Raw genomic sequence first — 20,724 nt, forward strand, 5'->3', positions numbered from 1 at the left:
GGACCTGGCCATCTAACAGGGTGTGGTAATACTCTGCTAATACATATTTTAAACTCAAGTGGCTTCAAACCTCCTGTCATTTGATACTGTTCCAACTGAACATCTATAAAGCATAATATGGAGATTGAGCCCTAATAACACAGCTTGGTACATTTGTAGAGCTTTCCTGTGCAGATCTCTAGGGTCTCGTCTCAGGCTTTCAAATTTGAAAACTATTTATTATAAGTGTTCGGCTTTTCTAAAATGGACTTAGTAGACTGCAGCTTTGATGAGCCCTGCTCTGGATGGGAGAACGGGCGGGGAAATGCTGGGGCAGCCACACGCCACATGGAATCACTGCTCCTGACTTCCAAGACGAGGCGATGGGGCAGAGAGGATGACACTGCACCAAGGGATGGAGAAACTGTGGAGAAGGGGTTTGGGAATTTCACTGACTCTCAGGTTCAGATGTACCTTTAAATAATAGTGTTAACTTGACGGGATGAGCACTGGGTGTTTTTCTGTATGTTGGTAAATTGAACACCAATAAAAATTAATTTATTAAAAAAAATAATAGTGTTAGTAGGCTGGAGTTGAATTATTAAAATGGAGATAAAGATGCAGGGAAGAGGACCAAAGGAGGAAATAATTGAAAGTACTTCCGAGTCATTTTAGTTGATGATTTATGACATTTTAGTGTGAGACCCAGATGTGCGCATCATAACACCCTCCATTATTACGGAAACATCTCCCGGGGACACACTACCAGAGTGAGTGAATCTGCTGCTGCAGGAGTTAGCTGTTCCTTGTTGTGAACCCCCAAAGGCCTCCAAAACATGACTGAGCAATGAGAAAAAGAGGACAACTTTTCTTTTTTTTTTCTAAGTGATTTCCTCTTCTTTCCATGCAAATGGACCCCCTTGCTATGAAATTCACTCATCTTAGGAAAACATCTATATCACACCTACACGGTGTGTCTGTGGATGAGATTTGACCTCAGGGTAATCCAGCCAATAGCCCCATGGGCAGCAGTTGGGAATAGAAAATCTCAGCTTGGGGTCAATGAGGCCAAGGTTATGGGTTTACCGCCTTTGTTTTGATAGATATTCTTCTAATTCTGTCTAAAGGCAGTGTAAATAAATAAAAGAAGGAAGATGAAAGGGGGGAGGGTAAATGAGTGTGTGAAGAGCAACTCCAGGTCCAGCATGGTTTCTGGGAGACAACCCTGGGTTCAGGCCCAGTGAGGCCAGCACCATACACAGAACACAGACGGCACCACTGGATCAGTGAGATGCCTCTCCGGACCTGTGGTCTGCCCTACCGAGCTGCTACTTGGGTGTTCGCCTAGAACAGAGGTTGGCACACATTTCCTGTAAAGGCCAGACAGTAAATATTTCAGGCTCTGGGGCCCATATGCTGTCTGTTGCAACTACTCAGCTTTGCCACAGTAGAGTGAAAGCAGTCGACAGTATGCAAACACAGGAGTGTGACTGTGTTCCAATAAAACTTCATTTACAGAAACAGGTAGTGAGCTGGATTTAACCCAAGAGCTATCTATACTTTGCCGACCCCTGATATCTAAAAGGGTTCTGTGATGACTTTGGGTGGGCTGAGTGACAGTGTCTGTTTCATGGAAACTGATCTCTGTCTTGACACCGAGGGTCTCCAAATTCAGTCCTGGTACTTCTTCTGTTCTTTATATTGTAGACTCATGACTTTAAATATCAACTTTATGCTGACAACTTCCTAAATTTATATTTCCAACCTGGACCTTTCAGCTGAACTCCAAATTCATCAATCCAACTGCCCGTTTGGATGTCTCACAGCCATCTCAAACTTGACATGTCCAAAGCTGAACTCCTGACCCCCTGTCTCCACCTGCTCCACTCTTTCTCTCCTTTGGTTGTTTAGCTCGAAAGAAACCGTGAGCTCCTCCTTGACTCCTCTCTCTGTCATATCCAATCAATCAAGAAATACCATTGCTTCTTATCTTCAAAATCTGTCTAAATCTATAGTAGAGACTTTAATCACTTCGAATCATCTCTTGCTTGGATTATTGAAATAACTTTACTGATCTCCCTGCTTTCAAACTTGTCTCCCTAGAGTCTATTCCCAATATAGTGGCAAGAGGGATCATTTAGAAGCCCAAGTCAGAGCACATTAATCCTCTGCTCAAAACCCTCTAGTGGCTCCCCAACAAGGCCCTCATAATCAACTCCCAGCCACTTTTTGGGACTCACCTCCTATCATTCTCCTCCTTGCCTATTTCTCTAGCCACAGTGGCCCTCTTTATTGAGCATCCAGACCTACTCCTATCTCAGGGCCTTTGCACTGGTGGCTCTCTCTGCTGGAATATCCTTCTCCTAAATATACACATAGCCTGCTCCCTTAGTCCCTTCAACATCACTCAAATGTTACCATCTCAACTAGAGGGATTTGCTCTGACCCCATTAAGACTGCAAGCTCTCTGTTTCCATTATCCTGCTTTATATTTCCATTGTCCTTATGCTTTTTAACAAGCTCTAATCTTGTTTACTATGTTTATTATCTGTTTCTCCCCACTAAAATACAATCAATGCAGGGCGAGAATTGCGTGTTCCTTTTCACTGCTGAATCATCAACACACAGAACAGTACCTGGTACGTGGTAAGCATTTGATAAGCATTTGTCAAGTACGCTGAACACTGAAAACTGCGTGACTGATCAGACTATCCTAGTAGCACTGGCTAAGTGAAATCCCTGACCGAAGCTTGTGCCCAATCTTTAGAGAGAAGCCAGATATGCAAGGTAGGCGGTTAGCCTTATTTCTGGCTCTGTTTTTACTTTTTCTTTCTCACCTATACTCCCACTGTACCTTCTGAGATAAGGTGAGACATATACAAATACGTCATAGTGTGAGTTTTACCATTTACATACCGACAGTGTAACAACATGTCCCGTTCTGGTTATCAGCTAATGATAAGAGTGACCATTTCTCTGAGTGGATATTATGTGCCAGAATATATGCTAGGTGCTTTTCAGGCTCTGCATCTTGAATCTTCATAACAGCACAACCATGTGGATAGTTTAATCATCTTCTTCTTTAGACATCAGAAAAATAGGCTTGGAATGGGTTACATAAGTTGCCTGAACAGCCACATTTCTAATAGTGCCGTTGGAGTCTGATACCAGATCTGTTAGCTCCCTGGGTGTGGATTTCATACCTTTTGCTACTACGCTTCATTGGTATTTATACTTGCATCTCTGCTTCCCCCCAATGTAGTGTTAAATGACCTGTTTTTGGACTATTCAAGCTTTAATAGCCATTAACTTGGATTAATTGTGTGGAGGGACTTATCTTCCCTGTAAAGTCATGCTAAGTGGAAAATAACAAATACTTCCTCACCAAAATAATCAGTCAAGAGCTAAGAAATACAATGGAGCTTCTTCAACCCACTGGATAGTCCCCCTAAATATTTGCTCACGCAGAGTGTGCATTTTTCTTCTCTGGAAACATAATGTTTTAAAATAATGGGACATGCACCTCAAAAGATCTCTGTGGCACTTAGGTTTGCCATTGTGCTGAGTGCGGCAGGCACAGAGGGAGCCAGGCAACAGGGAGAGCGCTACGGGGCTCCAGAGGCTCGTAAGGGCATGGCCAGCAGGCTTCTGTGCTAGCAGGCAAGCCCCAGCCAAGTCATTGACCCAGTGTGCAGAATGAAAAGCTTGAACTAGATGACCTTAAAGGTGCTTTTCAGCTCTACATCTCTAACATCCTAACCCCTGAGCTTGGTGAGATGAGTCTCCTGTGTGCTCTCATGGCAGCCCCCAACCCAAGCACAGTCCGTGCTCACCCTCTACCCCTAGTTGTACAACCTGGGACAGTGTGGAGCAGGTGGGGGGTGGGGGAGTCAAGTGTCTCTGCTTGTCCACAGCACTTGATACATATTTGTTAAATGAATGAATGAACAAATGTAAACCATCATACATAGCCTGTCCCTTTCTTTCTGTTGACACAGGTTTGTTCCATGAGCCATTTTGGCAGCCTTTAGGCTTCATCCAACCCCACAATGAGTTCCTGTCCGGTAGGTCATTCTAATAGACAAAATATCACTGCACAAGAAGCTGGTGCCTGGCTCCCACCTACCCATTTCAAAGGCTAAGATAATGATCAGGCTGGTCCATGGCCTCTCCCTTTTCTTTTCTTTTCTTTTTTTTTTTTTAAGCAGAGACCATCGCCCTGAGAGCTTCCAGAAGGGAACACAGCCCTGCTGAAAGGGATTTTATTTTTTATTAAATTTATTTATGATAGTCACACAGAGAGAGAGAGAGGGGCAGAGACACAGGCAGAGGGAGAAGCAGGCTCCATGCACCGGGAGCATGGCCTCCCCCTTAAATGCAATAGTTTCTGACAAGTCTTTATGACTTTATCTCAACGATGGCAAGAACTCCAGTGAGCTGTAGTGCCTTTTAGTCCCATGGCCGAATGATGATGCCAAAGTGACATACACACAGAAGATTTCCTTTATATTTACATTGTTTCTCCTTACATAATAAACGTAAAGATAAGAGCTTCTTATAATTAAGAGAAAACTTCAGAATATCCTGGGCAGAGTCTCAGGAAATAAAGAAATGAAGCCCCAACAGGAGAAAAGTGTTCACATTTCACATGTAGTTAACATTCTTACTTAGAACAGTCATGGTCAAATGTTAATTTGGGATCCCTTGGCCTTCACTGCAGTGGTTCCTTGAGTCTCCCTTTAGGTTTTATGAACTGTTGTCAAAAGCATAATAAAGCCTCCCTGTGTTTACACATCTGCTGAAACAAACCTTATGAAATCCAACATTTCGGTACTGTATGCCCTGTGATGGGACGAGGTGCCACTCACTGTCTCTCTCTGCAAGTGAGAAACCACATCTATGAGGAGTCAAGCATTTATCGGAAGGGGTTTCTGTTTGGTATTTTAAGCTGTATCTTCTGGTTGAGGACCATACAAAGTCCCAGCAGCACCTGCCGCAGAGCTGGCTGGTGCTCAATGCAAGTACGATTCAGGTGTCACCCTGATGCAAGCTGAAGACCCCGGGAAGCATTTCCGTCCCTTGCTGCCCAGCTCCACTCCCACTAAACACTACAGTTTTGCTCCACAGAGTCTACCAGTGTTTCTTAGGACCTGAAAGCAAACACAGTAGGTAGCTGCAGACCTGTGAACTTCTATAAACCTCATCTTAGTCTTGCACATTGCAAAGGAGCTCTGCTGACCTGGAGAAAGCATGAGCTTAGGGATCAGTGGGCTGGAGTTCAAGTCCTGGCTTCTCACCTCTCCAGACTATTCCCGCTCCTTGAACAGAAATAAGATCTACCTAATTCACACAGATGTGAAGAAATGAAACAGCGGGGGCTGGGAGGGTTCCTTTGCAAACTGCCAAGCATTAAAAATGTCAAATATATAAGAGTAAAAAACAGAAGGAGGGGCAGAAAGAAAAACGAATCAGAAACAGAGAGGGGGTTGATGTCATAATGACACCTGTGTGGTAAGTTGACTTCGTACGAAAGTTCGGAGGAAGCTGTGTCCAGTCTGAGGGAAAAATGAGAACAAATATCACACACTTTCCTTACCCCCACCTTTTCTCCTGTTTCTTTCTCTACAAATTATAAGCGTAACAGAACTGACCTAGCTCTTAGAAAAAGACAAGGGAAGATAAATAGGCCAGTTCTAAGAAAAGATGAAGCAAACCAAGCAGTCTTCGTGTCGGACGCTCAGAACACCCTAAAGATGGAGATGACAACTGTTGCAAGTGGCATCTGCTACAAAGTCCTATAAACAGGGGGCTCTGCTGCTCTCTACCTGGGCCTGAGGGCTGATAGTCACGGGGGCTGATGCAAGATGCTCTGGGGTGAGGCAAAGCCGATGGATGAGGCAGTGAGGATCACTCCTTCTGAGGATCCTCCTCTCACTGTCTCTCTTCTTCTTCTTCCCACTCACCATTTCAATGTTCACACTGCCTGAGCTAAGTGGGCCTTGCTCTGGCTGGGCAGGGCATCTTGCTACTCAGAGGCACCTGCCAAGAAATAGCTTCATGGGCAAAAAAAAAAAAAAAAAGAAAAAGAAAAAAAATTATCCCAAGATAAGAAAAGGTGCTCTCACTTTTCAGCTACAAATTCTCAGAGGACTCATCAGTAAGCAGGCCACTTCCTGGTTTAAGTCCTGCTGCCAGCACCTGTCACCACCTTCCCCTCGGCTGCCTTCCTCAGGGAGCTGCTGAGATGTAGGGAACTGAACACTTCTGGAGTGTCTTTGGTTGACCTTCTGCAGAGAGGTCACAACACAGCCCACTTGGGTGCATGTGACAGGCGTTTGGACCAGAAATGGTGGGTCAGAGCCTCCAAGGAGAGAGAGCCCAGGGGTTACTTACAAAATCGGGCGAGACTGGAAATCTTCCTGGTTCATCCTCTCAGACTGACGGATTTTCAGGATCTCAGTGTAGCTCAGGTTCTGCAGTTTGCACTTGAACTGGTCCAGGGAGCTAGGCTTGGTTGTAAGAGCTCTCATAACCTGCTCCTTCACCACCTGCATTACCTGTAGATGAAAGGAAGACCATCATTTTCCTGGGGGTTGTCCTCGCCCATCTGGAAAGATCTTCCAGACTTAAGGGCTCCCTATACCCCTGCTTCCCTTCACTTGCACTCTCTCCAAACCTTGAGAGTGCTCTTCAAAGAGCAAACTGCCATAATGTACATCTTCCACTTTCTCTTGTGCTGCTGGAGCCACAAGGAAGGAGATGGATTGACTAATTTGGAATTGGGAGCGGTGGGCCCGGCTGGGAGGAGTGCTCCATTTGCTCAGCATATTACAGGACTATTGCTGAAGTCACGCTGCGAATGATGCAAACTTCAAAAGCGAAAGAAGCCTAAGCAAAAGCTAGGAGTCTGCATTGCTGCTATTTTTTTCCAGAAGAAAATCGCTGAGACACAATTAACTGTGGAAGTCTGGTTGGCGTTGGTTCAAATGAACGTGAAATGATACCCACACTCGCCCCTCCGAGAATGCTTTCCCCACGTAGTTAAGGCCTGAGTGTTCATACAAATGAGGGATTTGGAAATGTGCATGTGCTGCTGCCTTCTTGAGCCAGGCACTAAAAAAAGAGATCTATTAAATAGAACAGACATATCCCATTGGAAGTCTCGAGAAAAAAGAATATGGTAATGTGCTGCCAAAGGACAGGGCCAGCCCACAAGGAGGCAATTAAACATTGCCTTTATTAATGTGATTTCATCTTCATCAGAATTTGTAAAGCAGGAAAAGACCAGAAAATACATAAGGCATCCGAGAGATGTGTAGCAATCTATCCATTCCTTTTTTTTGATCCTCCACTGCAGAGGAGAACAATTGTTACCACTGACAAGTATCTACTGTGTGCCAGATACCGTGGTGGGAGCTTCATGTGTGTTCCTGATCTTAACCCACTCAAGTCTAGGAGTTAGATGTGGTCATCATTCTATTTACATATGAAGAAACTGAGGCTCTGAAGTATTAAGTAACTAGTTCAAAATCATACAGGTGGTTGGTTGGTGGATGAGCTGGGATCTGAACCAAGGATGTGAACACTCTACTCCACTGCCAATCATTCCACCTTCTTGGAGTCGCTTAGTAAAGTAAAAATGAGAGAAAAATCACAAATGTACCTCAATTATAAGCTTGGTTCTGTGCCAGACAAATGTTTATTCATCATCTTATTTAATCTTCCCTCCAGTAAAGTAGAATAGGTGTTATTATCACTATTTTAAAGACAAAGAAGCTGAGACTGAATGATTGAGGACTTATCCAAGGCCATATGTATCTAGTTGAATTCTATGACACCAGGTAGCCCCATGTGGTGGATACAGCATGCACTCAATGTTGAAGAGCCTTGGGGTGCTGCTTACCCTTTATCACTACAACTATGATCCCACTCTACTCCTTATGGCTTCTTACCAGTTGTTGGTTGAACAAACCATGCATGGTAGGTACTTGGTAATTGCTCCTAGACTAGTCCTACACCAAAATGGGTTCTCATGAAGTGTTACTGTAACAGAGGTACCAATTTTACAGCATGGGAAAGACTGTGGCAAACCCGAACTTCCAAGTGTGCCTGAGTGCTAGGCGATGGGAAAATCTCCCCACCTTAGAAGCTATCAGGTGACTGAAATGTTCTCCAAACACCTGATGGCTCCTTGCACTTGCTGAGCTCTGTTTAGTGGTGCAGCCGGTCTCCCATGGTACAGGTTGCTAAGCAATCCACTCAGGTTTCTTTCGCCAAGTATATGTCTCTCTCATAGCTGTCCTGTCACCTAAGGATCCGTCCAGTGACCTGCAGGGGTCTACAGGACATTGGGAGGTAGAGCACCTGGTGGTGAAACTAAACTGGCCTCCAGGAAAAGCTAGGAGCTGCCTTGGAGGCCACAGGTGAATCCAAGGCCATGAGTCCCCTCCCCCAGGGATGCCAGGTGCCCTCAAGCTCTGTAGTCATCCGCTGACCCATTGCTTTTAGTGCCCCCATGCTCCGAGGACCCCAGGTCAGCCATGTTTTCCTTTAGTCAACTGAAAATGTCTGAACTGAAGGGAAGACAAGTCATAAGTAATGGCAATAAAAACAAACCTATCTGTTTTGAAGTGATATCAACCCTCACTTTCCCTTATATGCCTGACATGTAGGAACTCAAGTTCACAATAAGAATCCCCTCCACCAGGTAAGACATTTGCATTTTCAGGAGGGCTTTCTGGGAGGTAGTTCATGAAAAATGAATCTAATGGCAGGAATCTCAGGAAACTATGGAAGAAAACTTGGGGGAAGGTAGATCTCTATCAAGTACTCATAGATCCGCTTTATCCAATAGGTACCATTGTTCTCTGAGGACCTGTGTGCCACGCCTGCCCTGTGAAGGGGCTGTTGCTGGTGACAGCAGTGGTATAAAGACATAAAGGCAACTGTCCTCTTGTCCTCTGATTCATGGGTGTTTTGAGGACCATGACTGGGTCCTTCAGTCTAACTCCACTGGTCACCAGCTTACCATACACCAGATGATATTGATAGAAGCAATTAATAAAAAGTTGCTTGAGAAGCATCCGTTATGAAGTCAACACAACAAACATCACTGAGTACTTACCATGTGTCTATAGTGGGTGAAGCACTAGGAATTCAAAGGTGAATAACATATGGCCCTTGCCTTCTGTGAACTAATGATCTAGTAAAAGAGTAGTCAGACATGGGACATGGGCAATGATCATGACAATAGAAGAGTGGATATAATAGACAAGACGGACTGGTGGCCTTTGGTGGCAGGTGGGGGGGGGCATTTCAGAGAAGAGATCCTATGGCTTTTGCAGGGAGAATGGGTATTCAATGCTGTGGGAAGAGAAGAGTAACCTGAGCCTGACCCCGTCATTAACCCCTTTGAGCCTGGGCTATGTCTGAACTGGAACCAGTTACATAAGCATCGTTTCATGCTCCCAGCATAAGGGCAGAAAGGAAAATTTTCACTTGACCTTCTACCTGATTTGTTTCTTTCTTTTCTTTTTTTTTTTTTTTTACTCAAGCAAAATGCTAAATTTGGGATGCTTGACAAATTTTGAAATTGTGACCATCTTATATCATGTGGTATAAACGGTGGTTAAATTTGGTCAAGGCTGAACTATATAACACTTTGCTGTTTCATGAGAGGGTCATCACAGGAGTGGCCTCTTTCCCCATTTAGAGAAACTCAGAGTTGAGTCGAAGAGATAATTATCATCTCCCGATTTTATTTGACCTTCACGTGGGAGGAAGGACATGTAAGAGAGACTAAGAGTGATTAGAATGCCAAAAATGAGGAAATAATTTTTAAATAGAATCAGGTTACTGCTGGGCAAGTTTCAGAGGCATCTCCACTTCCCTCATTTCATAGACAAGGAAAGAGGGCCAAGGGATTCTCTCGCTTCATGTGCTGCGTAAGGGGCTGTCGCAGAGACAGTCTTCAGACCACATGGATTAGACACAATGATTACACTAGTATAAGTGGGCATGTGACCTGAACTGACCAATCAGTATCCTTCCCCAGACCTCTGCCCTAACTGGAAGCAGAGCTGAAGCATGCCTTTTTCCCCTAAAATTGACAAGTAATAACACTGTCTCCTAACATGTGGGAGAGTGGAAGATACTGACACTGATTCTATTGAAATAAAATCTATTGGAAGAAGGGTTTGTGTGTGTGTCTCTGTGTGTGAGAGAGACAGTTAATAATGGTTAAATTGCATTCAACCATAATGTCAATTCAATCCTGACATTTGGTGGTTTTGTTACATGAACGTTTTTTTGTCCCCATTTGAACAGAATTCTTATCACTTGCAACTTAAGATCTCAAGGAATACATGCAATGAAGTAAAAGAGGAGTATCAGCTTATGGGATAGAGGTTGCCCAGATTGGGTAAAAGTAAGAGAAGGAAAGCTGGATAGAAACAATGAAGCTACTTCAATAGGATATAACTTTAAAAAAATCATCTTTATTTATATGTTCACAGTTGTACCTTTTCATGGAAATGATTATAATCCCTTACGGTGGTATAGGAAATTCTTCAGCTCCTACTTATATCTTATGTTTAAAATCCACTGTTAAGAGTTACAATTCCTCTAGCTTAAGGCTTTCATCTTTTGCTAGATGTAAGAATCCGTAAGTGGGACAATCTTTTAAATTCCCAACAATCACTTATGCCTCAGTTTAAAAGTGAATATCAACCATTTCTTAAGAGTAGGTTGATAAGAAAAGAAAGAAGAAGCCAAGGGGGGCACCTGGCCCCAAGGAAAGGGAGGAAAGTGGTTGGTATACAGCAGAGAATGGAAGCTGGTGGAGACAAAGACTGGCTTTGCCTGATTTACTTCACAGTTTTGCTTGACTCTGGCCCTGAGAAGGTCTATGGTCACTCTGTGTGCCAAAGAAAATAACCCCAGTGAAATATGTCATTGACTTTTTTTTACAAAGACAAAATAGTTATATAAATCAAATATTCCTCTATTTCTTTGCAAAGTAGCTTTCAAAAGGGCTACAATTAATAGTGTTCAGTCACTATCAATGCTCTCTATGTACCATTTCAAATCAAGACACTCACAACCACCATGCTTGACTCTGTCTTCTTTGGAAAATATCAAACCCTTTTCTCATTGTTTAGAAAACCCACAGATGGTGTTGCAGAGGTATCAGCAAATCAATGGACTTAAAACTTCTTAATTACAGAAGATGCTTTGCCACAGACATCAAATAAAATGTGCTTTCAGAATCCAAATTCATTTACTGGTGTTTTCTCAAGGTCAAACTGTGCCTACGGTGTGTTTCTGGAATTTTTCCAGCACATGTTCTCTGTAATAATGTCACAAGTTCCAAAAAAAGTGGGAGTCTCATAACACACATGTACTTCAAATGGAGAAAACCTTTTGGCTCGTTGGAAGATTGGGTTAAAGATGTAAGTTCTGGGGTCCCCTGGCCCCTAACTGTGCTCCTGGTTTCCCTGTTGTTCATTGAAATGCGCTCCTGTGTTTTATTCCAACATCCCTTGAGCCTCCATATGCTCCAAGTCTAGTCACCAACTTGACTCCACCTTCATACCCACAATCCTCATCCAGCATTATTCATCCATTCTCAACAACTGTTTTTCAAGCACCTACCATGTGCAAGGCACCATAAGTGAGATACTTGAAGCTTTGTATCAAATGAGCTCCTAGTCTGGGCAAGTGGATAAGACATGTACATATTTACCTCCTCCAAGGGAGGAAGTGATATTACGATGAAGCAAGGGGGAGACATTCATTCCCCAAATATTTAGCCCCTCTCAAGTGCTGACACACTGACAGCACAGCATTAGGACTTTGGCTGGGAGAAGAGACCAGATGTGGATATGATGAGAGGCAGAGAAGGAGCCATATTGTTGGAAGAAACAGCATGAGCCAAGGTTTGGAGAAAGAAGAGCATAGCCCTGGGTGGGGACGAGTGTATGATGGTTTCATTTATTTGGAAAAGTGAGGTGGGGCTAAGGTCAGGCTGGGCCAGACAGTGGTCAGTATATGGGCTATGATGAAAAATTTGGATATTTTCCCCCTGTAATTACTGATAAGTCACCAGGGGATTTTGGTGGTGTGATGGAATTCCATACTACAAACTATGCTGGGGCGCACACAAAAATTGGAGAGGTTTTGCTTGGAGAGGCATCTGGGGAAAGGAAGACATTACAAAGGACTCATTCTCCCTGCTCAATTAGGGTAAGGAGGGATGTCAGAGAAATCTGGAAGGCTGAGACAAGACTGGTTGGAACTTGAAGGACAGATGGGAGTTGTGAGGTGAAGAGGGGAAGAGAGTCCAGGTAGAGGGACCAGCAAGAGCAAAGGCTGGAGGGAGGGGGTGCATGGCTCAGGCATGAGACAAAATATACTTTGGGAGCCCCCATTCACAGCTTTCAGCAAACGGATGCTACTCATTTCAGGATGGCTTCTCAGCGCAACACACACAATTATAAAGTCAGGCTGCGATCTTCCTCAAGATATTCAATCCCTCTGAGACTCAGTTTTATCATCTGTAAACCGGAAGTACTAATCATTTAAAAACCATCGAGGTGTTGCTCATTAGATAAAGCCTCATACCCTTTCTGGTACCCTGTGGATATTTGCTCACTATAAAGTGGAAGTAATAGTTCAGAATTCACAGAGTTTTTGTGAAATCTAAATAAGATATTACTTTCAAAGTACTGATAGATACACTGAATGGAACATACTAGACACGCAACAAATGTGATGTAATATTCCCTTACCTTTTGAGAATGAAATGACCTATGTCAGAGATGTCTCCTATAAAAAAATAACCTCAACAGAGTATTCCCAGACCACATCAGTATCAACCTGGGAACTTGTCAGAAATACAACTTCTCAGACTCACCCCAGACCTACTAGTAAGTAACGCTAGGAGTGACACCCTACAACACTCCCCCCGGGTGATTCCAGCTCTCACTCAAATGTGAGGAGCACTGGTCTCAGCAAACATCCAGCACCATTTCTCAGCCTTCAGTATGGTATCTATGGTGGTTCTTGTCTATCACAATAAAGCAGTTATGTCAGTTATTGGTGTTACTTTTCCCCTTTCTAGGTATTACAGTAACCTAGACTGTAAATTGGTAGAGGGCAGGCACTATTTCTTATTTGTATTGTGATCCCTACTACTTAACACAGTATCTTCCAGACTTTAATAACGGTTGATATATTCAATGCCCAAGATGCTTGGGTTCCCACCTTTCATCTGTAGAACTAGACAAATACATCCTTAACAGAATTATAAGACTGTTAAGGTGGTTTTCAAAGAGCACTTTTACAAAGACTAAAAAATAAAGTCCGTGGCTTTGAAGTGCTGTCTTAGGGTCTGAGAGGTCATTTGGGGCTTTCCTTCCCAAGCTGAGCTGGAAAAGGCTGGTCAGCGGGCTGAGCAAAGGGTTTCTGGAGAAGCCACTACTGGGCATTGCCACTAAAGCGGGGGGAAGGGTGAGCACTTAATAAAAATGTCCATCTACCCAATCAGTGGCAACCCATTAAATGGATTTATCTTCATAATGAAGAGAAAAGGCTGTCATGGGGAAGACAGATGTCAACACAATCCAGCTTAAAAATGAGTCATGTGGGAGAACTTTCATTGCTGGGCTTCGGGACTGGATCATTTTTCTTCCTGAGAATGTTCCTTACACACACACAAAAAATGACTGAAGACTAATAAGGACCAAAAAATTGGAAGGATTATGCCTGGAGAGGTGTCTGGGTGCTCATATACAGACAGGAGAACTTCCCAGAGGCCAGGGATCATTTTGAAGGGCTCCTCTCCAAACTTAGGATGTGAGGAGAAGTGGCCTTGCCCAGAAAAAGTACTGGAAGTTAGGGTAAAAACTGGTGACATACCTGGCAGCTGGTAAGCAATGACCAGCAAATGACCTAGATGCAGGCTGTTGATCCCCACCCTCCCCAAGTCCCCTAGAGGTCTTTAAAATTAGGACACCTTCTGGAAACTGAAAATGGTTTCACTTTGTAGTTTTGCCACAGCTGGGGAGTGGAATGCCTAGGCTCGTCCACACAAATGAGAGTTTTTGCTGAATAGTGTCAAGTGTATTACACGTAAGGGGAGAGAAAAAAAAATAAAAATGCTTCTGGACCCAAGGAGCAGCTTTCAGGTTTTCTGTATTTATTCTGGGTGTGGGCATAGAGCAGAGGTTGGCAAATTTCTGTTAAGGACCATAACATGTATGCAGCAACTACTTAGCTCTGCTTTGGCAGCATGAAGTGGCTGCAGACAAGAAGTAAATGAATGAGTGTGGCTCTGTTCCAATACAACCTGATTACAATAAAACAGGTGGTGAGTTAGATTTGGCCGATGGGCAGTAACCTGGCAAGGCCTGGCAGAGAGGAAAAACACCGGCTTTAGAGTTAGGCAGTGCTCATTTAAAGTCTGGCTCCACGACCTGCTGAGCTAGGTGAATCACGCAGCTTCTCTGAACCTGTTTCCTTATCTATAAAGTGGAGGTGATCATCTTTAGTCTGGATTAGGAGATGCCCAAACATTATACCCACCATCACGAGGTTTCCTGTGAATCCCAGTCCTAAAGACAGCTTATCCAGAGAAAAAAGAATCCTCCTTGCAGCATGCAAATGACACATGTGATGACACGGGACGTTTATAATACATGTGAGGCAGGTCAAGATTATATTTAAGTTGCACTGAACAGAACTGATTTTGAGATTTTAAAGTTTTTGTTTTTAAAAAACAATGTTTTCAACCCCCGCTCCTTGCCCCCCCCCCCCCGCCCTGCCCCAATGTTTTCCAGGCCTTGAAGATATTTTGGCCTGTCCTTGCTTCCTCCTGCCACATCTCCTGCTGGGGTCTGACCAGTGCAGTCCTCTGGTGAGGGGCCTTGTGGGGTCAGGCTTAATGTAAGTGGACAGAAATCACAGATCAGCCCAGTTGGTGTGCAACCCCCAGCCCCTCTTGATTTCCTCATGCGTCCTCAATTATACCAGAAGAATTTGAAGCATTTTGTTCATTAATAAATGCAGAAAAGCTCCTTTACACTTCACAGTGGACGTGACCTGATCTTGGCAGGCAGTCATAATAAGAATCAGCAGGTTACTTAACTTCTCCCTCCCTGCGTCTGTTTCTTCAGTGGGTCTCTAACAGCACTCTGAGCTCTGAACAACTAGGGTATCTGTCGGAGGGGGTGATGATGACCTAATCCAGAGCCAAAGGCCAGTGCTGTGTGTGACGTGGGCAGTGAGGTCACTGTAATTTTTCTTAAGATGGTATTTCTGAAGCCAGCACCTGCTAGGCTTGTTGTGCATCACATCTAAGGCCAAGATCCGTACCCCAGAGCTGAGAGAAGCACAGTTCATTGCAGCCCAGAACTTCCCACTGGTTTGACTCTTCTCGAGTTAGAGCCTAGAATGCAAACTGCTGACAGTTGGGACCTGTTCCTTAGGCGGCCATATATCTATACCTGTACTGGTGACCGAAATGAGACTCTGAGTTGCATTAAGTCTTTGGTGAGGGATGGAAAGCTATGTAGCAATGATCCAAATAACAGAACTACCTGTGTTTGGAAGTTGGGAATTTTCCTCCAAGGATTATACTTTTTAAGAGTGTTGTGAAATCGACTCTCTTCTTGAATAGCTGTTCCTTTTGTCTACTTTGTGTCATTCTCACCAGCCCCTCTCTGGGCCTCTGGCCCATCATTACCTGTCCTGATCTACCCAAAAGCCTCTGCCCCTTCCAGCGCCTGCTCAGAGAAGCTGGATTGTTTCCAAAATGCAAGTCTGATCGTATCATTCACCTGCTTCAAACCTATGATGGTTCAAACCTGCTTGTAGATGAAGACCAGGCTCTCTGGGGTGACCACATGGGCACTCATGGATGCCTTCCAACTTCTGTTCTAGCAGATGCCTCCTCTTTGGCTTCACCCCCCCACACCCCACCATCTAGCCACACTGAGATCCTTTCAGTGCCTTGAACTTCACCCTGGTGCCTTCATTTGTGCTCTTCTTTCCACCTGTGAATAAAATTCTCCTAATACCTGCTCATTCTTCAGGTCCATAAAATCCTCCTCTTGCCGTGCTGCCCTCCCCCCAAAGGTGGTGTTGGTGCTCCCATTCTCCCATCATAGGATTGTCCCATAATGTCATGAACTGTGTCCTTTGTTTACTATGGCATATCCAGAGTCTGCACAATCCAATCACTCAGGAGTTACTGAGAAAATATCTATTTTAACTTATGACTGATGGACTCATCAAGTGATGAAGAGAAAGAAATAGCTTTAAGAATCAGGAATTCTCAACCCTCAGTCTACAATAAGATTTAAAGCGTACCTTTAAAGATTCTGATTTGTTTGGTCTGGAATGGTTTTGGGGCACTGGACATGTTTTACAGTGCCCCACAGGGATGCCAATGTGCAGCTGGGGTTGAGGTCTACTGGTCTAAATGAGAAGGCATAAGGAGATAGGAAGGAGTGATGACTGCTGCCCTTTCAGGGAGAAGAGAGTAGGGACATGCCCCCCTCCCTCATCAAACTTCCCAGTGCACCTTACAGAAGAGGACCCAAGACCTCTGCTTGTTACTGCCTCTAGTTGCCCCAAGGTGTGGCCTTCAGGTATTGGCTACAGTGTGGACAGAATGAGTGCTCTCCCCTGGACAGTCAGAGAGATGGTCAGGGGACCATGCAGGCTCTGAGCAGGCTTCAAAGAGCCACTTTTACTCAGGAGACAGACCACGCGGCCTGGGCTGCTTATCACGGAGGCAGCCAAAGCCACGGTGCTCTGGGCATCTGCCTGCCTCGATCAAGTGATGCTGAGGGACCCCCTTTAGCAAGGGCAGCCACTGTCTTCCCAGTGAGCCCACAATTCCTTGGGCATCAATCAGCATCAGTGTTCCCTGACACAGGGCAGCAGCCTGTGTGCCAACCTGAGCAGGCGACCTGTAGCTGGCAGTGTCCACACGGGCTTGGGGAACCTGAGGGAGAGCTCGTATTAGAGGGTAGGCAAGGTGACTCTTCAAAAGTACCCTGAGAGCAAAGCAGATGGCACCGAAGCCCTTAGAAAGGGAGCCGGCTGCTCAGCACTGTTCCCTTGCTTGAGAACTTCCTCTGGTTTTTAGCTGCTAATAAGATAGGAATTGGATGGCAGGAGATAAGAGAGATGCTGGTGCAGCTTCAAGCATCCTGAGAATCTGATCCTAATTCAAACTGAGAGCTTTGAGGGCCTTGGCGTCAGTCCCCCAAATAGCCCGTTACACAATGCCCAACTCCACAGTCCCGTGCAGGTGCTAACTGGGTGACTTCACGTTCCAGAGACTGAAACACTAACAGCTGTCCTGTGCCTCATGAGAAGGCATTTAACTTAAGACTTAAGGCATCTTTATGGCCAGTAAAAAAAAAAAAATAATAAACCTTTCAACTGGCAATTCATCTGAAAATCAATTAGCTGGGTGTGTTGAAGAACAATGGATATGGACGCAATACACTTCTCATTTTCTTTAGCATCCGCAGGAAGCCAGTTCAAAAGAGGAGAAACAAAGGTGAAGTTTGGGATCATGACCTTCTCTCTGCCACCTGCCCTTGAAGGGACAGCAATTAAGAGGCAAACAGCAGTGTGGCCAAACTTCCTTTCTCCTCTGAAGATAGGGAGCCAAATTAATACAGTAATCAGGGCAGATTTGCTGGCCAGCTAATTGAAGATCCTGGTTGACAACAGGAAGCTATTTTCTCCAGTGTCTGATGGAGTCGGCCTCAGGCAGCAAAGTCTGAGCAAATCACATTAGTGGGTGACATTTAATCTACAGCTTTGTTTTTTTTTTTTTTTTTTTTTTTTTTTTTTTTTTTTTTTTTTTTTTTTTTTTTTTTAATGGCCACAATAGCCAAACTGTGGAAGGAGCCTCGGTGTCCATCGAAAGATGAATGGATAAAGAAGATGTGGTTTATGTATACAATGGAATAATCTACAGCTTTGAATAAACAACATGTCAAGCAAGTCAGTCAAAACACGTGACCTTGTGCAGAGAAAGAGGCAGAAACAAATGGGGCTGGTTTGCTTACAAAAGTTGAGAAAGTTTCTTCCCATAGGGTTGGGGGAAACAGGTAAGAGTTTTAAAATAATTATGCTACTGTTGGTTTTTTAATGCTTGTTCACCAAAGTTAGCCAAACTTTATCAAGCACGGATGCTGAAAGCAAAATCTTTCGCAAACCTTCCGGAAGTTACAAAGAATGACCTTCCCAATGGGAAAGTCTCTCAAACTGTAGTCACTGCTGAGGTATTGCTCTCTTGCACTATGGCTGCCAAGGCTGAGTGGTGGTGGCAGTGGTGGGGGGACTGGCTGTCCTGGGAGGTCCCCAAAAGCAGAGGAGGAACCTCACCAGAGAAGTGAGCCTTTGAGCCTCAAAGGATTTTCCTTTTTTAAGATACATGATCATGGGGCCAAAATACACAGTGCTAAATGATGAGCAACTCCTGATTGTCCTTGTTAATGGATAAATGACATCCACAGATATCCCTTTATTTTTTATTATTTTTTAATTAATTAATTAATTTTAAATTTATTTTTAAAGATTTATTTATTAGAGACGCAGAGACAGAGAGGTAGAACCCAGGAAGAGGGAGAAGCAGGCTCCATGCAGGCAGCCTGACGTGGGGCTCGATCCCGGGACTCCAGGATCACGCCCTAGGCTGAAGGTGGCGCTGAGCCACCCAGGCTGCCCACAGATATCCCTTTAAACATTATGGGCCATTTACCAACAAATCTGAGATCGACTCACTGTCCCTTCGCTCACTTGTTGTAAAGTGTGAAGGAAAGGAGTGAATGGTAATGTCTGCTTGTGTGTTGATCTACTCTAGTGTGTCTTACCTCTGTGGAGGGTGAAATTTTACCTAATTCATCCCTGTGTGTCTACGATCAGTTTCACAAATATTTGTAGAGTGACTGGCTAGGCTAAAGGAAGATGGAGATGAGGAATAACAGTGGGTGCTGTTAAATTAGCCTCAAACTACTCTGAAATTAGTTGCCATTAAGAAATAAATGAAATGTCTACTGTTTCACAAGGAGGTGAAACCAGAAGCTCCGCACACTGAGGTTTTCTGGCATGTTTTGCATAACGTGTTAAATAGTGACAAATGAAATGGGACAATCTGCCCCTCTGGAAGAGAGATTTAATAAACTTTTCATAAGCAGACTGCTCAGGCAAGACTACAGGGGATATAGGGTGGGAAAAACGAGGCCCGGCTCCCATAAACTAGCTCTGCCATCAGGCAAGTCTGCCAAACCCCAAGAAGTCAGAATCATCGCCTCAGCGAGTCACTCTGGAAGGACAGTGCCACCAAAATGGAAGTGTTGGTAGATGCTACTCAGCAGACAGATGGAGCAGGAGAGATGGCTATACAGTGGGACTTAAAATTTAGCAGTATCCATTGTTCTCTATTCTGGGGAAGGATTGCTCTTTTTTACTCTTCTCCAGATACTTTCCCCTTTTCACTCCTCATCAAACTAACAGTATGACATTTTGAGTGGACCATTCTCTGCTGAGAAATTTTAAACACCATGGTATGCATTTTAATTTCCAAATAAATTCATCTGAATCATCAAAAGAACATCTTAAAGTAAATACATTTTGATTTTCTAAATTTTACCTAATAAATTGTCAATTCCCAGTATTAAAAGCTTTAGAAGTAAGTACACGTTCAGTCCTGTACTAGCTCAGCTAACACTTATTAGGCACTTAATATGGGCTAATCACTGGGTGAGGTACCAAGAATACAAAGAACCAGACCCAGTGCCCACCTTACAACACTCACTCTTAGGGGGAGGGAGGTGTATAAACAAATAATAACATTGGACTTTAATAAGTCCTGTTATAGGTGTGGGCTAACAATGCAATTTGAGGGCAGGAAAAACAAAGTCATTATTAAGCACACCACTGTTTTTTGCATATACAAATGTATTTCTATTCTTACCCTATTGTTTCAACAATGGCACTCTTCAAAGTGAATTGAAATGATATATTCACTATTGGTCTCCCAGTAGGACCTTGAGCTTTCAGAAAGAAGAGACTATACCTCATTTATATTTTTATCACTAGTGGGTTTTAAAATCTCTCATACCTGGAAAATTTCCTACTCAGTCCAGTAAAGTGAAGGTCAACCAGACTGTATTTCTGAGTTACATGTTAAAAAAATGCTTTCTGGTGCATCTTTGTGAAGGCCAGGGATGAATCCACGCGATAGTTTTAAGCAGAAGGAAAGAGAGGGTTTAGAACAGTAGCAATGATAGATTAACTCTGGTTAGCACACTGCTATACCAACGTCCTGCTGTATTTTTCCCAGATGGTTGTAAATTGGGACACCTCATAAATCCCCAGGCCTTTTCTTTTCCATGGCTGGTTATTACAGTGTTCCAGGGCAGAAGAGCACTTTCTAAACTAAAGTAATTGTGAGCCATTTATTATCTTTAAAGGAGAACCTGTCAACTACCACAGCACAAATTTTAGACAATTAAAACAGCCTAGACTGTTCTGATTCTGCAAAATCCCAACAATCACTTGGTGATTTGGAGCCAATGAGCCCAAAGAAGGTCTGAAATAGCTCCTGTGTTTCTCCACCCAATATCTTTTCCTTTTTGCTGATTTGCTCTACCTCTCACAGCTGGTGGAACATAGCTATTCCCACAGTTTCCAAAAATCTACTGCATCTGCCATGCTTCA

General features: G+C 43.8%; 1 protein-coding gene across 4 annotated transcripts in view; it reads right to left on the reverse strand.

The window, feature by feature from the left end:
* Positions 1-20,724, reverse strand: part of ELMO1 (engulfment and cell motility 1) — a 523,086-nt gene that overhangs the window by 35,832 nt on the left and 466,530 nt on the right. For all 4 annotated transcript variants that reach the window (XM_041727391.1, XM_041727393.1, XM_041727394.1 and 1 more), the window contains one exon: positions 6,373-6,536. In XM_041727391.1, coding sequence (XP_041583325.1) covers positions 6,373-6,536 — 164 coding nt within the window. The remainder of the gene's footprint in view (positions 1-6,372; positions 6,537-20,724) is intronic.

Source organism: Vulpes lagopus, chromosome 13 (assembly GCF_018345385.1).
Source record: "Vulpes lagopus strain Blue_001 chromosome 13, ASM1834538v1, whole genome shotgun sequence".
Lineage (NCBI taxonomy): Eukaryota > Metazoa > Chordata > Mammalia > Carnivora > Canidae > Vulpes > Vulpes lagopus.